The 19,818-nt window shown below is 36.6% G+C and overlaps 4 protein-coding genes and 1 pseudogene across 4 annotated transcripts; 2 read left to right on the top strand and 3 right to left on the bottom strand.

The window, feature by feature from the left end:
* Nucleotides 1–1,267: 1,267 nt before the first annotated feature.
* On the bottom strand, nt 1,268–2,074 carry LOC133300172 (uncharacterized). The gene has a single exon (XM_061499674.1). It carries the CDS (start codon nt 2,072–2,074, stop codon nt 1,268–1,270), a length of 807 nt encoding a protein of 268 aa, XP_061355658.1.
* A 4,919-nt stretch (nt 2,075–6,993) lies between these two features.
* Nucleotides 6,994–7,530, bottom strand: LOC133300171 (uncharacterized). The gene has a single exon (XM_061499673.1). The coding sequence runs from the start codon at nt 7,528–7,530 to the stop codon at nt 6,994–6,996; it is 537 nt and encodes a 178-aa protein (XP_061355657.1).
* A 2,015-nt stretch (nt 7,531–9,545) lies between these two features.
* On the top strand, nt 9,546–13,770 carry LOC133300170 (fructokinase-like 2, chloroplastic). Its single transcript, XM_061499672.1, has 4 exons — nt 9,546–9,586; nt 9,868–10,160; nt 10,264–10,919; nt 13,276–13,770. Exons 1-4 carry the CDS (start codon nt 9,546–9,548, stop codon nt 13,768–13,770), a joined length of 1,485 nt encoding a protein of 494 aa, XP_061355656.1.
* Nucleotides 11,525–12,873, bottom strand: LOC133300165 (26S proteasome regulatory subunit 7-like; annotated as a pseudogene).
* An 896-nt stretch (nt 13,771–14,666) lies between the features above and the next one.
* Nucleotides 14,667–15,787, top strand: LOC133300182 (uncharacterized). Its single transcript, XM_061499693.1, has 2 exons — nt 14,667–14,970; nt 15,545–15,787. The coding sequence occupies exons 1-2, from the start codon at nt 14,673–14,675 to the stop codon at nt 15,760–15,762; spliced, it is 516 nt and encodes a 171-aa protein (XP_061355677.1). The 5' UTR covers nt 14,667–14,672; the 3' UTR covers nt 15,763–15,787.
* The last annotated feature ends 4,031 nt before the right edge of the window (nt 15,788–19,818 follow it).

Here is a 19,818-nt window from a genome sequence, read left to right as displayed (position 1 = left end):
CCAAAGATTTATTCATGAACCCCAACCAGAATTTTTGGACAGAAACTACTCTTAATTGGCGTATGATACGTCAAATCGGCGTATGGGACGCGAATTCATCTATTTTTTTTTCACAAATTTTTCACTCACCTGAAATTTTCAAAACCACTCTAAAATGGGGAAGGATATTGTAACAACCAAGTTGTGTTACTACTATGTTACTATCAATCAATCTCACCGTTAAATCGATTATGTTGATCCAACGGTTATATTTATTTCCATCTTTGTATGGTCATGATTTCCCAATTTTAATACTTTATATTTATTTCCACCTTTGTATAGTTATGATTTTTCATATTTAATGCTTTCACTTTAAATATGGAGAATCATAACCATACAAAGATGAAAATAAATATAATCGTTGGATCAATATAATCGATCTAACGGTGAGATTGATTGGTAGTAACATGGTAGTAACACAACTTGGTTGTTACAATATCATTCTCCCTCTAAAATATACCATCTCTTAATAAAAAAAATAGATAATTTTTTTTTATAAAATAAATATACTTTTTTTTGAAATAAAAATAAAATTAACCAACAGAATAAAAATAATATAAAATAAAAAAATTGAAAAACTTATTGGGTTGCCTCCCAATTAAAGCTTGTTTTACGTCACGAGCCTGACGTACCCCTTGTAATTATGGTGGTCGAAAGCACACTACCATTGATGACCCAATCTTCTTGGTCCAGTATTGTGTCCTTCCATTATCATATGCACGTGGATGAGGATGAGGGTTCTCAGGAACTTTAAACTTAGTTTTCACAAGTTTTTCCTTACTCTTAAGCTTTTCCTTCTTAGCCTTTGGCTTGCTTTCTTCATGCCACTGATGGAATTCCTTCTTGTTTCCTTCCTCAACCTTCTTTTCAACAGTGCAGTGAACTTGACCTTCAGGTTTCCTAGTCAATTCAACTAGCTCTTCTTTCTGTGCATTTGAAACTTCAGTTGAATCGATGGCTTTAACTACCTTAGTTAGTTGATCATCATTCAGTAGCTCTGAGGAGTGAAAAATGTCTGCAAACTGATCTTCAATAGTGGAAGGATTTGCTTCTTCAAGGATCATCTCTGAAACAGCTTCTTCTATTACATCGATTTGAAATATTTGAAAGCAGTCTTCTTTATCTTCTGGATGCTTCATGGCCTCAAAAACATTCATCTTGAATTCACCATCATTAACTCTAAAGATCATCTGGCCTTTTTCCACATCAATTAGTGTCCTAGCGGTTGCTAAGAATGTCTCTCCAAGATGAGAGGCATGTTGTCATCTTCCTCCATATTAAGTACAACAAAATCAGCTGGAAATATATAATCATTTACCTCCACAAGGACATCTTCTAGCACTCCTTCCGGCCTTTTGATGGATCTATCAGCAAATTGGAGAGACATCAAGGTAGATTTCATCTTCATTATCCCCAAAGATCGTGCAAAAGAAAGAGGCATCAAGTTGACACTGGCTCCCAGATCACATAGAGCTCTTCCTACTTTAACATTTTCGATGGTACAAGGGATACTAAATCTCCCTGGGTCTTTGACTTTAGACGGCAACCCCTTTTTGATCACATCACTACTTTCTTCAGTTAAAGCCACAGTTTCCATCCCTCTGAGCTTATGTTTGTTTGACAAGAGACCCTTCATGAATTTAGCATAAAGAGGCATGTTCTCTAGAGCTTCGGAGAATGGAATGTTAATTTGCAGCTTTTTAAACATCTCCATAAACTTCGAGTATTGCTGCTTCTCTTTATCTTGCTTTTGCCGAAGAGGGTATGGGGCTTTTGCATAAGGATTTGGTTGACTGAATCCTGATGGAAGTTTGTTTGTAGTTTTCTTATTACGATTGATTGCTCCTCCAAAGTAAGTTACATCATCATAATTAGGAGCCTCTTCTTTCTTAGTATCCTCCTCTTGTGTCTCCTCCTTCTTTGGCACTTCTTTGTCTACCTTGGCTGGCTTATCTTGAGGTTCAATCACCTTCCCACTTCGAGTGGTGATTGCATTACAGTACTCTCTTGGATTAACCACAGTATCACTAGGCATTGTCCCCAGAGTTCTTTCATTCAATTGCTTGGCCAGCTGTCCAATCTGAGTTTCAAGATTTCGGATTAAAGCCTCCTAATTCTTGTTCGATGCTTCTTGAGTTTTGAAGTTTGATCTTGTCCCTTGAATGAAAGCATTGGTGGTTGAAGCCATGGTCTCCACCAGTTTCTCCAAAGCTGAAATTGAGTTAGATGGAACAGGCTGCTGTGGTTGTGGATTGTAAGAGAGACCTGAGTTATTCCTCCAACCCGTGTTGTTGCTGCCTTGGTAGTTGTTCCTTTGCGGGTTTCCCATATAGTTGACTTCTGAAGGTTGAGCTAACGGCCAATTCACAGCCAAATGTCCTTCAGCACAAATGTCACATACCACTGGTTCCTCAGCATTAATGGCAGAGATTTGATTCTTAGCAACTATCTTCGTGAGAGAGTCCATCTGCTTCTGCAAACTCTGTTGACCAGTCATCAAGATGTCAAGTCTATCCACCTGCAGAATGCCTCTTTTGGAGCTAGGTACATCCTCATTCTCTTCAGCAGCTAATTCTTCAATGAGTTGTAAAGATGCAGCTGGAGCTTTGTTTACGAATGATCCTGTAGAATATTCTAGATTATCATTTATTACTTCCTTGCTATCTGTTCCCTTATTTATTAATGTCTCTTTTATATTGTAAATAAGTCTCTTAGTTTACTGTTGCTATTTATTAGCATTGTTCTTTGTACTCAATATAAATAGGACCTATTGGGTCTCTCAATGTAATCAATCAAAAGTGTTATACAGAAAAACACTCTTTCTTTTTCATCATTATCAAGAGCTGGTTAAAATCCAGTCTCTTACCTGTTCTAACTTCTTTAAGTCTTCCTTCCATTCCTTTTTTTCGTTTTTTGCCTCTGTCAAGGCCAGAACCCTCACCTAGACACCTCCAACCACAAAACCAAGGCCACCATTAGGTCCAGAACAAAATTCCGAGCCAGCCAACAAAAGACCCGTCCCTGGAAACCCAGCCACGCACCGCCAACATCCTTCAACTTCGCCGGCGCGTGTGGTCCACGCGCCGGCCTCCCATCATTTTTTCCGGCGAGTCATACCCCGTTCTGATCGTCTGCCTTCCCTCTTCCTGTTTTGAGGGTCAAAATCATATTTGGAGGAATTTTTTTCTGGGTATTGTTATTAGGAAGCCATAGACACTGAAAATGTTGAAAATTCATCTAGAGTTTCGACCGGAACCTCACCCCTTCCCATTTCTTCGTCTTCTGGAGACAACCCAGCAATGCAGATCACCAATCACCGTTTAACGGTAGAAACTATGTGCAATGGTGTCAATCTGTTAAGTTGTTTATCCAGGCCAAAGGGAAGATGGGGTATCTGGATGGAAAAAAGGTTCAACCAGCAGAACATGAACCTGGCTATGATGCTTGGGTGACTGAAAATGCTTTGGTCATGACATGGCAGACTAATTCTATGGAACCGGATATCAGTCAAACTTATTTATTCCTTGATACGGCTCAAGAAATTTGGGAAGCTATTAAAGAATACTACTCTGACCTGGGCAATGCCTCTCAGGCTTTTGAACTCAACACCAAGGTGAAAGATTTACGCCAAGGAGGGATAACTGTTACTGAATACTTCCTTGCTCTAAAAACATTGTGGCAAGAGTTGGATCTTTATGATAAAGCAGACCTTCAAGGTTTAGACGCTAATGCAATATTCAAAAATTATATAGAGAAAATGCGTCTCTATGATTTTCTTGCTGGCCTTAATTCTGTTCTGGATGATGTTCGTGGAAGAATTTTGGGGCAAAACCCATTACCTTCCATTGCCACTGCCTTTTCTGAGGTACGAAGGGAGGAGCTTCGCCGAAAGGTAATGTTGGGTGATAAGGACTCTAAGTCCTCTGATGGGTCAACCCTTATAACAAAGAATATTGCTCGTCCTTCTGGGGACTCAAAACGTTCTGACCGTTGGTGTTCTCATTGCAATAAGGGTGGTCACACCCGTGAAAAATGTTGGGAAATTCATGGCAAACCACCAAACTGAAAACCAAAATGACAGAACAAGAATCGTGCTAATCAAGTATCTTCTGAAGATAAGGGGGAGGGGTCTCATGTCCCTTCAAACCCCGATGGTGTTCTCCTCTCTAAGGCCCAGTATGAGCAATTTCAGAAATTGATGTCTCAACCTGCTGAGGCAACTAGTCATGTTGCTAAAAAAGGTATGGCATTTCATGTTGAACGTAGTAATCGTTGGATCCTTGATTCAGGAGCCTCTGATCACATGACAGGTAACGCAACCTTATTTTCTTCCTATACCCCTTACTATCACCCGTCACGAATAAGAACAGCTGATGGAAATTTCTCCACTATTTCGGGCAAGGGATCCATTAAACTTTCTGAACATATTATTTTGAACTCAGTCCTTCATGTTCCCTCCCTTACTTGTAACCTCATCTCTATTAGCAAATTTACTGCTGAGTTGCATTGTGTTGCTAAGTATTCTGCAAATGCTTGTATCTTTCAGGAGCAGGACTCGGGGATGATGATTGGCAGTGCTAGAGAGGAAGAAGGGCTATACTATTTGGAGGAGGATCTTTGTGAAAGGAGGATTTTTTTCAAACCACTCTCTATGTTTATCAGATGATTGTAATGATGTCTTGTTATGGCATTGTAGGTTAGGGCACCCAAATTTTGTTTATCTTCAGAAGTTATTCCCTAACTTATTTATCAATAAAAAGCCAAGTTCCTTTCTTTGTGATATTTGTCAGCTTGCAAAACATTCTCGTGTCACTTATTCTCCTAAGAAATATCATGAATCTTCTCCCTTTACATTGATTCATAGTGATATTTGGGGACCTGCTCGTGAAAAAAATGTCTCGGGTGCTCGTTGGTTTATTACTTTCATTGATGATCATTCTAGGGTATGTTGGGTATATCTCTTAAAAGACAAGTCTGATGCGGCATCCACTTTTAAAAATTTTCATGCTATGATTCAAACTCAATTCCAGACTCCTATCAAAATTCTGCGAACAGACAATGGCACTGAATATTTTAATTCTGTTCTTGGAGATTACCTAAACCAGCATGGAATTATTCATCAAAGTTATTGTCCTAACACCCCTCAACAAAATGGGGTGGCTGAAAGGAAAAATAGACTTCTAATTGAAGTTGCTCGAGCTCTCTTATTCACTTGATGACCCAAAATGGAGGAACGCCGTATTAGAAGAAATGGATGCACTTATAAAAAATAGAACATGGGAGTTTGTGACATTACCTAAAGGAAAGAAAACTGTTGGTTGCAAGTGGGTGTTCACAATAAAATTTAATGCAGATAACAACATCAACAGGTATAAGGCCAGATTAGTTGCTAAGGAATTTACTCAGACTCATGGGATTGATTATCAAGAGACATTTGCTCCTGTTGCCAAGCTTAACACTATCCGCGTTCTGCTATCTCTTGCCGCCAACCTTGATTGGCCATTGCAACAGTTAGATGTCAAGAATGCCTTCTTAAATGGTGATCTACATGAGGAAGTTTACATGGATCCACCTCCTGGTTTTGAAAAAGGGGATGGTTCTGTGTGCAAGTTGCAGAAGTCTCTCTATGGACTTAAACAATCTCCCAGAGAATGGTTTGGGAAATTTACTCAAGCTGTTAAGGGAAGAGGGTTCACCCAAGCTCAGACTGATCACACTTTATTCTTTAAACACTCTGACAAAGGTAGAATTGCTATCCTCATTGTTTATGTTGATGACATAATTGTCACTGGTAATGATACCGAGGAGATAGCCTTTTTAAAAAAATGTTTAGCTGATCAATTTGAACTAAAAGATCTTGGATCTCTCAAATACGTCCTTGGCATGGAAGTTGCTCGAAGTAAGGAAGGAATTTCCTTAACTCAGAAAAAATACATTCTAGACCTGTTGCAAGAAACAGGTATGCTTGGGTGCAAGCCAGCATAGACTCCAATTGAAGCTAATATCAAGATGGGAGTTGAGGACGGGGAAGATGTTGATAAGGAGCAGAACCAGAGACTAGTGGGGAAATTAATCTATTTGTCTCACACTCGTCCTGATATTGCTTTTGTTGTGAGCATGGTTAGCCAATTCATGCATTCTTCTAAGGAAAAACACCTTAATGCTGTTTATAGAATTCTCAAGTAACTCAAAAACACCCCTGGTCGAGGAATTCTCTTTAAAAAGGGGAACAAAAGGATGATTGAAGTTTATACAGATGCAGACTGGGCTGGCTCTGCAATGGATCAAAGATCTACTTCAGGATATTGTGCTTATGTCTGGGGAAACCTTGTGACTTGGAGAAGTAAAAAACAAACTGTTGTTGCAAGAAGCAGTGCAAAAGCGGAATTTCGGGCTTTAGCCCATGGTATTTGTGAAGGAATTTGGTTAAGAAGACTTCTGGAAGAGTTGAAGATTTCTTATTCCCTACCTATCAGATTATATTGTGATAATAAAGTTGCTATCAGCATTGCTCAAAATCCTGTCCATCATGACAGAACAAAACATGTGGAAGTCGATCGTCACTTTATCAAAGAAAAATTAGAAGACGGTAGTGTATGCTTGTCATATATACCTATCAAGGAACAAACGGCAGATATTCTCACCAAAGGTTTACTTAAGCCGACCTTTGAGGATTTGATCAGCAAGTTGGGAATGATCAATATATATCTCCCAACTTGAGGGGAGTGTAGAATATTCTAGATTATCATTTATTACTTCCTTGCTATCTGTTCCCTTATTTATTAATGTCTCTTGTTATTGTAAATAAGTCTCTTAGTTTACTGTTGCTATTTATTAGCATTGTTCTTTGTACTCAATATAAATAGGACCTATTGGGTCTCTCAATGTAATCAATCAATAGTGTTATACAGAAAAACACTCTTTCTTTTTCATCAGATCCATTTGCAGCTGCATTCAGAAATTTTCTATCAGCAGGGCATATACCATGTTATCTCCCTCTTGAAGAGCATATTGTGGGCAAGCGGTCAATAAGCCTTTGAATCTCCTCCAAGCCGCTCCAAAAGATTCACCATCATTCTGAGAGAAATGGTCAATCTCTCGCTTCTTCTGCATGAACTTAGAAAGAGTAAAGAACTTATTTCTAAATTTAATCACCAAATCATCCCATGAAGTGATGCTTCCTTCTGGTTCATTCCTTAGCCATTCCTTTGCTTTTCCTTTCAGTGTAAAAGGAAACAGTATCAAACGGATAACATCAGTGCTAACTCCATTATGCTTGTGAAGACGACATAGTTCCAAAAATCCTGACACATGAAGATTGGGATCATAGTCGTCTTCCCTTGAAAATTGGTTACTCTGGAATAGCTGCAGGAAGGCCGGATGAACTTCAAAATTATTGGCCTGGATTGGTGGAATGATGATGGCATCAGTGACAAGTGCAAATGATGGGTTGAGGAATTGCTCCATGGTATCCTCATTTCCTTCAGCCATAGTTGATGTTCCTTCTTGGAAGAGTGCTCTGTTCACTCATTCTTTTTCTTTTTGCTCCTTAGTGAGCCTTCTGTTCTCCCTTGCGATCTTTTCAATTTCTGGTTCGTAGAGCAAGTCGTTTGGATCAACTGCACCTCGCATAAACCAGATTTTTTAAATAAAAATAAAAATAAAATAATAAGGGTAAAAATAAAAAAATAAAAATAAAGGTCTAATCTTAAACTCCACAGATACTACTATTGTTGATTTTTAGTCCCCGGAAACGGCATCAAAAACTTGTTGCGAACACGACAAGTATACCGGTCGTATAAGTAATAAAGTGATTAAGTAAGAGTATCGTTCCCACGAGGACTAAATTCAAGCAATATTTTCACCGCTTTTATCTAAGTTAGACGCATCCAAAATGTGATTTCATAGGTAACCAATATTTAATTAAAAATTAAATAAAGACGACAATAAAAGAAATTAATTAAAAAGACAATTTTAAATAAAAATTGAGTTTTAAAATCAAGAATAAAACTGTAGCCAGGATGCACTTCACTTCCGATCCTCCCTTATATTCCTATATTGTATTTTATAATTAACTAATTGGTTTGCTCAGACAATTCATTATTTCCCTATAAATTAGTTGAATCCTAATGTCTTAGTGATTTCAACCCTTTAACCCAATTAGAATCATAGTGTCCTAGTAATCCCTTTTGAATTAAGCATTAAGCAAATGAATTATAAGTCTGCAATCTATGTAAGCCTATGTCCAGGTCATGCACAAATTGTTATTCTACCCTTGTCCAGACTAAAACCCCAATATGTCTATTGTGAGTCCTAACCCTCAAAGCCCTATAATTTAGAGTGGTCAATTCTAAACAGAGTATGGAAGAATTAACACAGGTAGAATAAAACAAACTAACTAATTGAATTATAAAAACAATACAGAAAATACAAAGGATTCACATCGGGTCCGTGATCTCAACTACAAAACGAAATTAGCCAGACATAACTGGCTTAAACAAATTCAAATAAATATTGTTCATGAAAGAAAAAGAAAAGGAGAAGAAGAAGAAAGCTCAATGGTCTTCAGTCTTCAACTCCGGTGGAATCCTGATCTCCAGCGTGAGTCTCCAAGAACTCTCTCAATTCTCTGGTCTCACAATTATCTCCAGCCAAAGATGGTTTGCTCTGAGGTCTGAGTCTCTATTTATAGAGTTTATGCCTTGTTTAGAAATCTTGATCAAATCTTCATCTTGTATCTTGGTCCAATCTTCTCTGGTACAATCTGAGATAAGTTAAAGATTTTCCCTCTGATTCAAATCTTGATCATGTCTCTTGATTCCAATCTCCTCTAAATATATTTTGATATAAGATTTAAAACTGTCATGTGCTTCCCGCGCTACTAACGCGGATCTCGCGCTGATAGCGTAGGATTTTTGTTTAGATTCAGTATCTTCGCGCTACTATCTTAGTGGATCAAATCTTGTGTTTTTTTTTGTGCTGCTCAATTGGGCCCCTTTCTTGTACTTTTTCCTACAAAAATATAAGAAAATCAGTGACAAGATATCTGATTAGGATTTATCAATTTAATAATAATTCTAGCCCTTTTTATTCAAGATTGATCAAGATTCTTTATCTTTTTGACTTAAAATCATATATATGCTGGAGGCATATCACCTGACATAACAAGAAACAGAGAGTGATAATCCTGCTTACCTTAAGTTACCAATTAGAAGACCACTCTCGAGCACAAACCCGCGCACGAAGAAAAAACAATACCAAAAACGACACTTATAATAGGTTTAATAAGGGCATGTTATCGTGAATAAAGGAAAGGCCAAAACTTTGCTAAAACGTCATGACGTTTTGACCACTCTGCCCTTTTAAAAACCCTTGTCGTTTTGATTGTTGTTCTTAAACCCTTTCTCTCTCTTCAGCCATAATCTTGTTCTATGCAGAACCTTAGCTAGTCTGTCATGTCTGAAGGAGGAAAAACTACTCAGTGTTTTTAACTTGCGCTCTTTCCAATGGCGTGTCTTTCTTTTCCCCAGTTTCTCTCACTTCCCAGGTTTTGTATATTAAATGAAATGAAACCCATTGATACCCTATGCTTTTAATATGAAAAAACATAAAATTTTCAATTTATTTATTTATTGTTCTTCAAATTTTCTCTCTTTTTTGTTGTGGGGTGGGAGTGGGGGATTAATCATGTAATGGGTTTCAGGGAAAGTTTTGAAATTTATTGTTTTGTGGGCTTCAGAGGCTCAAGTTTAGATGAATCTTAGCTTATAATTCTTGTGGTGGTTGAGTATGACTGAGTGTGTAAATCTTGCCTCTTCAATTGTGCAGGTACCACTTGACTTGGTCCCATTGTTATGCTTCTTTTAACATAGTGCAACTTGGGGAACTCAGGTCTGGGTGTAAATGGGGTCATTTGGTAATGGCTAGGAAGAAAGTTTCTCTAGGCTCTATTGTAAAAGAGTCTAGTGAAAATGAATCTGTGGTAGAAAAGAAGACAACTAGGTCTCCTGAAGGGAACACTGATTTGTTAGTAGATAAAGATGATGATGCTTCCATTGAAGAAAGATCACCTGTCTCTAATGATGATTCCAAGAAGAAAACTCGAAGGACTCGAAAAAAAGGTAATCTCTTGATCTTTGTCCTCGAATCTCAATGCTGGGAATATTATCGTTGATATATATGTTTTGCTGATAAGTGCTAGCTAAACAATGATATAATTTATAGATACATCTAGTTCTGCTGGCTTGGATGAAGAGAAGGAACTCAAGGTAGAGAAAAAGGTTAGAAGAGGAAGGAGACCTAAAGAGGAGAATGTAATTATTGAGGATAAAGGTAATGAAGCTGAAATCAGTGACCAAGATGAGCCTTCATTTATTGAAACTGTGGAGGATGAGAGTGATGTTGGGTTGGAACTGGTAAAAGATGATGGAGAGGACATTAGCTTTTCTTATGGTTGGCCTCCCCATGTTTGTTGCTTTGGAGCCGCGCTGCATGCTTTTGTGCCTTCCGGGAGGCCTGCCAATAGGCTTATAGATTATGAAATCCACGATAGTATGAAGGATGTCCTGTGGAGCCCTGAAAAATTTGTTAGGGCTCCTGGGACCTCCTCGGCTGGTAGTGTTGCCATTGCTCTTGCAAGCTTGGGTGGCAAGGTTGCTTTCATGGGAAAACTCGCAGATGATGATTATGGTCAAGCAATGCTGTACTATATGAATGAGAATAGTGTTCAAACCCGATCAGTCCGTATAGATAGTAAAAGGGCAACGGTTGTATCACTGATGAAGATTGGTAAAAGGAGTCGGCTTAAAATGAGTGTTGTAAAACCCTGTGCTGAAGATTGTTTGACGAAGTCAGAGATAAATATTGATGTGCTGAAAGAGGTATGAAACTTGAAACCCATTGAAGAAAAAGGTTTGAAAGAAGTAAATAGAACTCTTTGTAGCTTTTAGGTTCTGGCCTGATCATTGTTGATATAGCAACATTTTTTAACTTGAATGGATATGTGTTTTTCTTCATTTGATGGAACCAATATTTTGTGTAGCAAAATTGGAAGATCTAACCTGTAAAGAACCTTGGGATACACCACCCCAAAAGCTAGCTCAAAGGGTGGGAGTGTTCAAGGCCTTATAAACTCCACATTAGTTGGCTCATACAACCAATGTGGGATTATATATCTCAACACGCCCCCTCACACGAGAGCTCATTGAGCTTGAAGAGTGGATGATGCAACAGGTCCAGCCTACCTGTGCTAAGAAATTCCACAAGAGAAAGTGGGGGTGGCGAGGTTTGAACCCGGGACACGAGGCTCCGATACCATGTAAAGAACCTTGAGATTTTTGTTTTGTTTTGTTTTGTGTAAGATTCAACCATGAAATATGCATTCATACAGAAGAGTTTCAAAAACTACCGAGGAAAGAACCATCTGCCCCTGGAATAATTTTCAAGGGGGAAAATAAATACAGTGCGTGCTAATATGGTGCTCTGGGAAAGTAGATGAAAGAATATCTCAGTTGTAGACCATATATTTGGGAGTTGCACTTAACTTCTGGTATCCTTTGATGACTTTATTTACTGCATCAAGAAAGTCTTTCTCTGTTACTGTCTTCCTTCTGGCACGGATAACATACATACCAGCTTCAGTGCACACACTCCTTATATCAGCTCCAGTGGAATTCGGGCAAAGCCGAGCTAGAAGTTCAAAGCGGAAGTTCAAAGCGGATATCCCTTTCACAGTTCATGGTTCTTGTGTGTATCTTGAATATCTGTGTCCTACTCTCGAAATCAGGAAGGCCAAATTCAACTTTACGATCCAATCTCCTTGGTCGTAGAAGTGCTGGGTCTAGAGTGTCAGGCCTGTTAGTTTCCATCAAAACTTTGATGTTTCCCCGAGCATCAAACCCATCAAGCTGATTTACAATTTCAAGCATTGTGCGCTGAACCTCATTGTCGCCACCAAAACCATCATCAAATCGGGCACCTCCAATTGCATCAACTTCATCAAAAAACACAATGCATGCCTTCTTTGAACGAGCCATCTGAAATAGTTCACGAACCATCCGAGCCCCCTCACCAACATATTTCTGAACTAACTCGCTTCCAAAAAACCTTATAAAACACGCATCGGTCCTATTAGCAACAGCCCTGGCTAAAAGTGTTTTGCCAGTTCCTGGTGGAACATAACAGAGAACACCCTTCGGAGGATCAATCCCAAGCTTGACAAATTTCTCTGGAAGAAGCATGGGAAGTTCAACAACTTCACGTATCTTTTCAATCTGTTCCTTACAACCACCAACATCATTATATGTCACATCTGGCTTCTCTTCAACTGTCATCATGGTAACACTTGGATCAATTTTTGGAGGCAAATGAATCTGAATCTGATATTTGTTTCTATCAACCCCAACACACATCCCTTCCTCTATGTCAGTGGGGGAAACTTCGTCTCCTAGCCCAACAACAAACTTTGCAATCTGCTTCACATTGATTACATATTTAGCATCTTCAAAGTTTGGATTAATAATCTTTGTGCACCTTGCCACCTGAAGAGGCTGCTCCTCCTACATCATTTGCTTATCAGAAACAAGATCCCACCGGCTTGGTGCAGCTAAACCAGTATCAGACTCCTTGATACCACATAAGTCATTCACTTTCTTTGCCACATCTTTGATTTCCTTCTCCATTTTTTTTATGCTTGCAGAATAAGGTCCCAAACCGTAGGTTTTGAGGAGGGCGATGTCATCCTCTTCAAGTGGTCGAGGGTTCTTCTCGTCCTTGAGATCGTCTTCGTGTTCGGGTGCCATTGATGATTCTTTCTCGGATTGTGATTTTCTGAGTAAAGTTATAAACTTTCTTCAGGAGAAGCGAAACCCAGAAAGGATTGAATTCAACTTGCAAAGTGGTTCAGCTTGGTGAGAAGACTCAGAAATCAGAACTACAAGAAAGAGAAGTTTAAACCTCTTGCTTGTATTTTTATTGTTCTATATTTTACAACTACGTTTTTTGTTGAAATGGTGCATTGTTGATTGCCGTATTAGTTACAGCCATGTGTGCACTTGAGAAAAAAGTAAAAGCATGGAACAATTTACTACTAGGTTTCATTTGTGCATGGTTGCTTGCCTAGGAGTATGTTACGTCTTCTGTATAATTTATGCTTGTACTTACTTATTTGCTTTCAGATGCTTTAGAGGTTAGATTGCTACCAAATGCCATTGAGTATCTTAAGAATATCTCATGCAGGCAAAGATGTTCTACTTCAACACACCTTCACTGCTTGATCGTAACATGAAATCCACTACATTGCAAGCCATCAAGATTGCAAAGTATTTTGGAGCAGTTGTTTTCTTTGATCTAAACCTTCCTATGCCACTGTGGCACTCTAGGGAAGAAACTAAGATGTTCATTCAGCAAGTGTGGAATCTTGCAGACATTATTGAGGTCACTAAGCAAGAATTAGAGTTCTTATGTGGGATCACACCATCTGAAGAATTTGACACCAAAAATAATGCCAGGTCAAAGTTTGTCCACTATGAACCCGAAGTGGTTGCACCACTATGGCACGATAATCTTAAGGTTTTGTTTGTGACTAATGGAACTTCCAAGATACATTACTACACTAAGGAGCTTGACGGTGCTGTTAGTGGGATGGAGGATCCCCCGATTACCCCTTTCACTTGTGATATGTTAGCATCTGGAGATGGCATACATTACAGTGAATGCACATTTAAATCATAGCCCTGTAATTTTTCCCCCTATAGGAAGCACCAATTCATTTGAAAAATCAATAGGAAACCTCTTTCAAATCTTGCTGATACTATCATGAGAAGAATAATTTGAAATGTGATGGCTTTTGAAGCAATGCAGCAGAGGCCTGGGAATTTATTTTGTAATTTCATAGACTTTAGACCCACTCTGCTATCTTATTGTTCTGAAAATCCACCAAAAGGACTTTGGTTTCAAGTAATTGACTCATGTATTAAAGCAGTACTATAATAGGTAACTATTTGCCTATTGGGGTTGGCATTGAGCCACCTCTCATATATAAGAAATAAACTCAGTTTCTTTTGCACTGACTTTGAATTTTAGAGGAAAAATCTCGTTTGAGTTGGCTTAATGAATGCCGTAACAAGCATGTGCTAAATTGTGGCACACGTTAATTCTAAAAAATGTTAGATTTCGATAGGTTAAAACACGTTTTGATATTAAATAATATTTTTAATTTATGTAGTGTATATTATATTTAATATTCAATAATTTAAAAAAAAATAAATCTAAACTTATAATATTCATAAATTTTACAAATAAACATAAGATATCCCAAATATTTATATTGAACTCAATAAAATAGTAATCGTAATCCAACGAATCTCATAGTTGGAACTAAAAACTCAACGCAATGCAACCTTTAAATCTTATTTTGAATATCTATAACGCGTATTGGAGTGTCGGAAAATGTCCGAGTGTGTCAAAAAGTGTCGGACACGACACGTCAAAATTTTTAAAGTGTGGTGCTTCATAGCTCACAAATGAGACCTACTGGGCCAGCCCATTAGCCCAGCCGAGCCCAAACAGCAAAGAGAAAACGCTGGTGTTGTAATTGCAACGTTGCAGAGCGCGAAGCCCTACCAACGGCGACGATGCAAGGATCGCAGAAGAACACGGTGTACGTGGGAGTGTTGGCGGAGGAGGTGAACGAGTCGATATTGCACGCGGCGTTCATACCCTTCGGTGACATCAAGGACGTGAAGACGCCGCTCGACCAGGCCACCCAGAAGCACCGTTCATTCGGTTTCATCACCTTCCTCGAGAGGGAAGACGCCGCCGCCGCCATGGACAACATGGACGGCGCCGAGCTCTACGGCCGCGTCCTCACCGTCAATTATGCCCTCCCTGAGAAGATCAAGGGTGGCGAGATAGGCTGGGCTGCTCAGCCAAGTATGTCTAACCCTAATTCTAATTTCCCCCTTTTCAATTTTCATTCTGTTTTTGTCTTTCAATTAAATTGTTATATGTGCCTCGTTTTAATTGGGTAGGGTTTGAGGAAGAAATTGGTGCTGTTTTATGTTGTCTATTCTGCCTTATTGTGACTCTTATTATGGATTCTCAAATTTAATTATTGTTTCAGTGGAAGCATATGATCACTTTTTTAATTTGTGATCCATGTGTGTAAAGTTATATATGGAGAGACCAATGTAGCTTATCAATCATGGTGAATTTAATTTATACTCATTTTTTAAAACTAGCCATGCCTAAGTTAATAAAGGATTGTTAAGAGAGAGCATGATGACTAGAGTGGAGAGACAGAATGTACCCTGTCTATGCAATGTTTTATGATTTTCTTAACCGTTATAGTGAATTATTTAGTATTTATAAATATACACATTTTTTATGTGGATGGGGTTTAAGGGATTGATTCTGAAGCTATGTATGGGTAAACAAGGAATGATTTGAAATTTGTTGATCCAATTTTGTCCTTTATGATTGACTCTCTGTATTTCTAATCTTCCAGTTTGGGCGGATGCTGATACTTGGTTTGAGCGGCAGCAGCAAGAGGAGGAAATGCGTCGAATTGAAATGGAGAATCGCGCTGCAATGCAGGCTGCAGAAGACTTGCACAGGAAACAATTAACCGAAGAGCGAGAAGGAGAAAAGGAAGAGGAAATTGAGATCAAAGATGATCCTATGGGAAAGGCTGAAGCAGAGGTTCTTCAACAGAATAACCAATGATTTATTATCAGTAGTAACCAAAGGGCCCCCAAATTTCTAACAATTTTAACAATAATAAAATATTCCTATAATAGAGAAATTTCAAATAAAATAAAATAAAATATTTAATTATCTATTGCGGAAGCTGAGAAATTTCAAATAAAATAAAATAAAATAAAATATTTAATTATCTATTGCGGAAGCTAATCTAAAATTAATTTGGAAAAATGTTACTGCCGCACATGTACAAGGACAAGTGCAAGGCTCTTTATTACATTCATAAATATTATAATAAAATCAGAGATATGTCTTATACATAAAATTTAGGATTAACAAAAATCTCTGAGTAATTAACTTTACTGCCTAGCTTTATCCTTTGTAACTTGATTTACTATCCCGCAGGATCATTGCAGTCAAACAAATGTTGGTAATCCAAATTCGATATACAAAAATAAATAAATAAATAAATAAACAAATAAAAATATAACTCATAATAATCCAATAAAATAATATAATTCAAAAATTCAAATCAAATATCAACTTGTTATTAACTATATTAATATTTATTTAATCCATTCAGTGGGAAGAGAACTATGGTAGACTCGGAAAACCTGTTGCCAGTCTACCCCGTGACCTGGGAAACTCTGTTGCCAGCCACGTATAATCAAAATTGGCTATATCAAAATATCAAATCCTAGTGTGCACACATCTTTCCGAAGTTGCTACTAGTACCCCGGAAAACCCTATTGCCAGATACCACATTGGAAAGAACGGAAACATCATTGTCACATCAAATAAATATCAAAAGCATGAAGCCCAAATGTTGTGTTCATCATTTTCAGGAGGTACCATCCCAAAAGTTATCTTCCCACTATTATTTATTACAATCACACACAATCAATTTAATCTTGTCACGATTCTCATAATTGTCAAATAGTTTTCATGATCAATTTAATCAAGAGTATAATTTTCAAATTCAATCTTTCAATAATATCATAATTTTCAAATCCATTATCCAAAATATCATAATGTTCATATTCAACATCTATAAGAGTAAAACCCAAATCCAATTATCATATCATAATTTTCCAAATTAGAATTCAAAGAGTAAAACCCAAATCCAATCATCATATCATAATTTTTCCAAATCAAAATTCAAATATTCACATTTATTAGAGTAAAGCCAAAGTGCAATAATTAATCTAATAAATTTCTAGAGGTTAAAATAATTTTATTTAAATACCCTAAGGGTTACATATGAAAACATCCTAAAAATTCTTAAGGATTAGGATTACATATAATAGATTTTAAATAAAGTCACTTACAGATTACCTAAAGATTGGAATTATATCAAATAAAAATAAAATTAATATATTAATCCAATATTATATCAACCATAATTTATATATAATTTATCTAAATTTCATATAAAACTAACCTAATAGCATCTAGAGATTAGGATTACATATACCAAAATTTATTTCAATATAACCCATGAATTTCTAGGGATTAGAATTATATATAATAGATTTTAAATAAAGTTACCTAAAGATTGGAATTATACCAAATAAGAATAAAATTAATATATTAATCCAACCAAAAACATAAATCATATATAATTAATCTAAATTTCATATAAAACTAACCTAAGAGCACGTAGAGATTAGGATTACCTGGTTTTCGTGTTTGTTATCTTCTAGAATTTGGGGAAGAGAAGCGGTTATGACCAAATTAAAATAAATAAATAAAATTTTGAGGTAAGAAGAGAGTGACAGAGGAGAAGATGAGAAATACTGAGGATTGAAAGTGAATTGATTTGGTTATACTAGGCCTCTATTTATAGTTAAGGTTTTGGGCTCAGACATGAGTTTTGTGCAATTATTTCCTTGTTTTTTATTGATGTATCTGGCTCAGATATTGGTTTCGTACACTATTTTCTTTTTATTATTAATTTCTTATAATATAACTAACTTATTTGCCAACTCATCATATCTAATCAAATTATGTTTGTTGACTCATCCTAATCAAACATTACCAATCAAATAATCAAACATTAAAGCATAAATGATCAATCAATTAATAATTCAATTAATTACAATTTATCATTTAATATATATATATATATTATTTTATTATTAACATTCTGAAGTATTACAAAGTAACAAAATCAATTTCCAATAGCACTCATATCACACATATATCACACAAAATAATTTTATCAAAGGTAAAATTAATATTATACTTTGTTATCTATCACCATCAAATATATATATTATTACTACTAATTTATAGTTTATTATAATTAATAATAATTTATTATTATTATAAATTATTATTATTTTTCTGGAATATTACATACATTCTATGAAAAAAAAAATCATTCACTCTCTATATCTTTATCCCTGAGTATCTGTTGATGACAAATTTTGGGTTTAAGAAACTTCAAATAAGTAAAAACTAATTCACTGACACAGGCATAAAACATTTTACTATTACAGCAGCCAAAAGCCCACAAACTTCAATATGAGTTGCTTTCATTCATAGAAATTTTAGCATTCTACTCAAAAGAGTGGCTAGATTGAGTTCATAAGTCTACATTTACCTTTAAGATACTTTTTGGCAGCAAAACGCTGATGCCTCGGCGCCCTCAGATACTTCAGAGCACTCATATGAGAAGAGGTTCTCCAAAGTGTTTATGAAGCCAATATACTACCAGATGATGCACTTATATATTGCAATATCCCAGCCATCGATCACAACATAAAAATCAGAAAGAGCTCAAATTCCTCCAGAAAATCAAATATCTAAAGGAATTTCACACAATAGCAATTAAAAATATCAATTATATAATCCAGTGAATCACTTAAGAGGGTGAGCCTGAGCAGCTTTGTGACTTAAAAGGTTATGGGTTCAAATCCAATAAACAGCAAATTTGCAAATATGCAAGGGTAAGACTGCGATAAATATTAACCTCACCCCACCCTCGTCAGTCCAGATTTAATGAGGAGTGATTTTATAATCCGGTGAATCACTTAATGCAGCCAAGAAATATTAACAAGATGAACTTCGATGTGACCTTTATTCCAAACTAATTGGGTGGGCAATTCATGAACCTGAATAAAAGTAAAATCGTAAATCGAGAAAAAAGATATGATAATTTAAAAAAAAACAATGGTATAACACCAAGAAAAATTATATTTAACACAATTGCAATCAATGAACTTGTTAGGAATGTGGCTTTCATACTCAAGAGGGGGGTGAATTGAGTATTACAAAATTTTCACAAAAGCCCCCTTCTAGTTTTTAAATAATCATTTCAAGCAAACTTTAATATGTGAAAATCTAATCAATACATTCAGACAATTCATAATATATAATATATCACAATTATAGAACTTATACTAGCACATACAATATATCAAAGAAGCAATTAAAGTGCTAGAAATAAAGAGTTTAGAGTTTAGAGAATTGCTAACACAATATATCCTGGTTCGGTCACGACCACTTGTGACCTACGTCCAGACTGAAGCCGCTCGATCAACTCTTTCACTAATGGTCAAGCTTCACGGGTGCTTGACAAACCTTTACAATCTTCCAAGATTTCGGGTTCTTGGATACCTTTCAATCTCCAAGTTTACGGGTACTTGGTAACCTTACAATTCACTCCAAATTTACTTAGGTATTTGGCTACCTCTCAAATAATGGGTCTCACAACCCTTTCAACTCAAGAATACAAGAAGAAGAATATTAGGAAATGAATATACACTCTCAAAGTGTGGATATACAACTTGAAGCACTATGGGTATATGGATTTTCAAGATATGAGCTCAAATATGTTTGATCTTTGAAAGATATAAAAGAATATGCAAATGATAGTGTAGAAGCTCTCAAATCATCCTTAAGATGTGTAGGAATGGTGATATCTTCGTTTTAGGGTCATAAGGAATGTATTTATAGTGTTTCCATTGAAAACTAGCCGTTTATGACCGTTTTATGCATTCTGCCCAGTAAGTATTCGAATACTTTTTGTGTGGTATTCGAATACTTCATTTATAGCCGTTTATGGCCGTTATAGGC

This window comes from Gastrolobium bilobum, unplaced genomic scaffold (genome assembly GCF_033153095.1).
Source record: "Gastrolobium bilobum isolate Gb01-03AN ecotype WA unplaced genomic scaffold, APGP_CSIRO_Gbil_v1 utg2146, whole genome shotgun sequence".
Taxonomy (NCBI): Eukaryota; Viridiplantae; Streptophyta; class Magnoliopsida; order Fabales; family Fabaceae; genus Gastrolobium; species Gastrolobium bilobum.
This window is presented reverse-complemented; position numbering and strand designations above follow the sequence as displayed.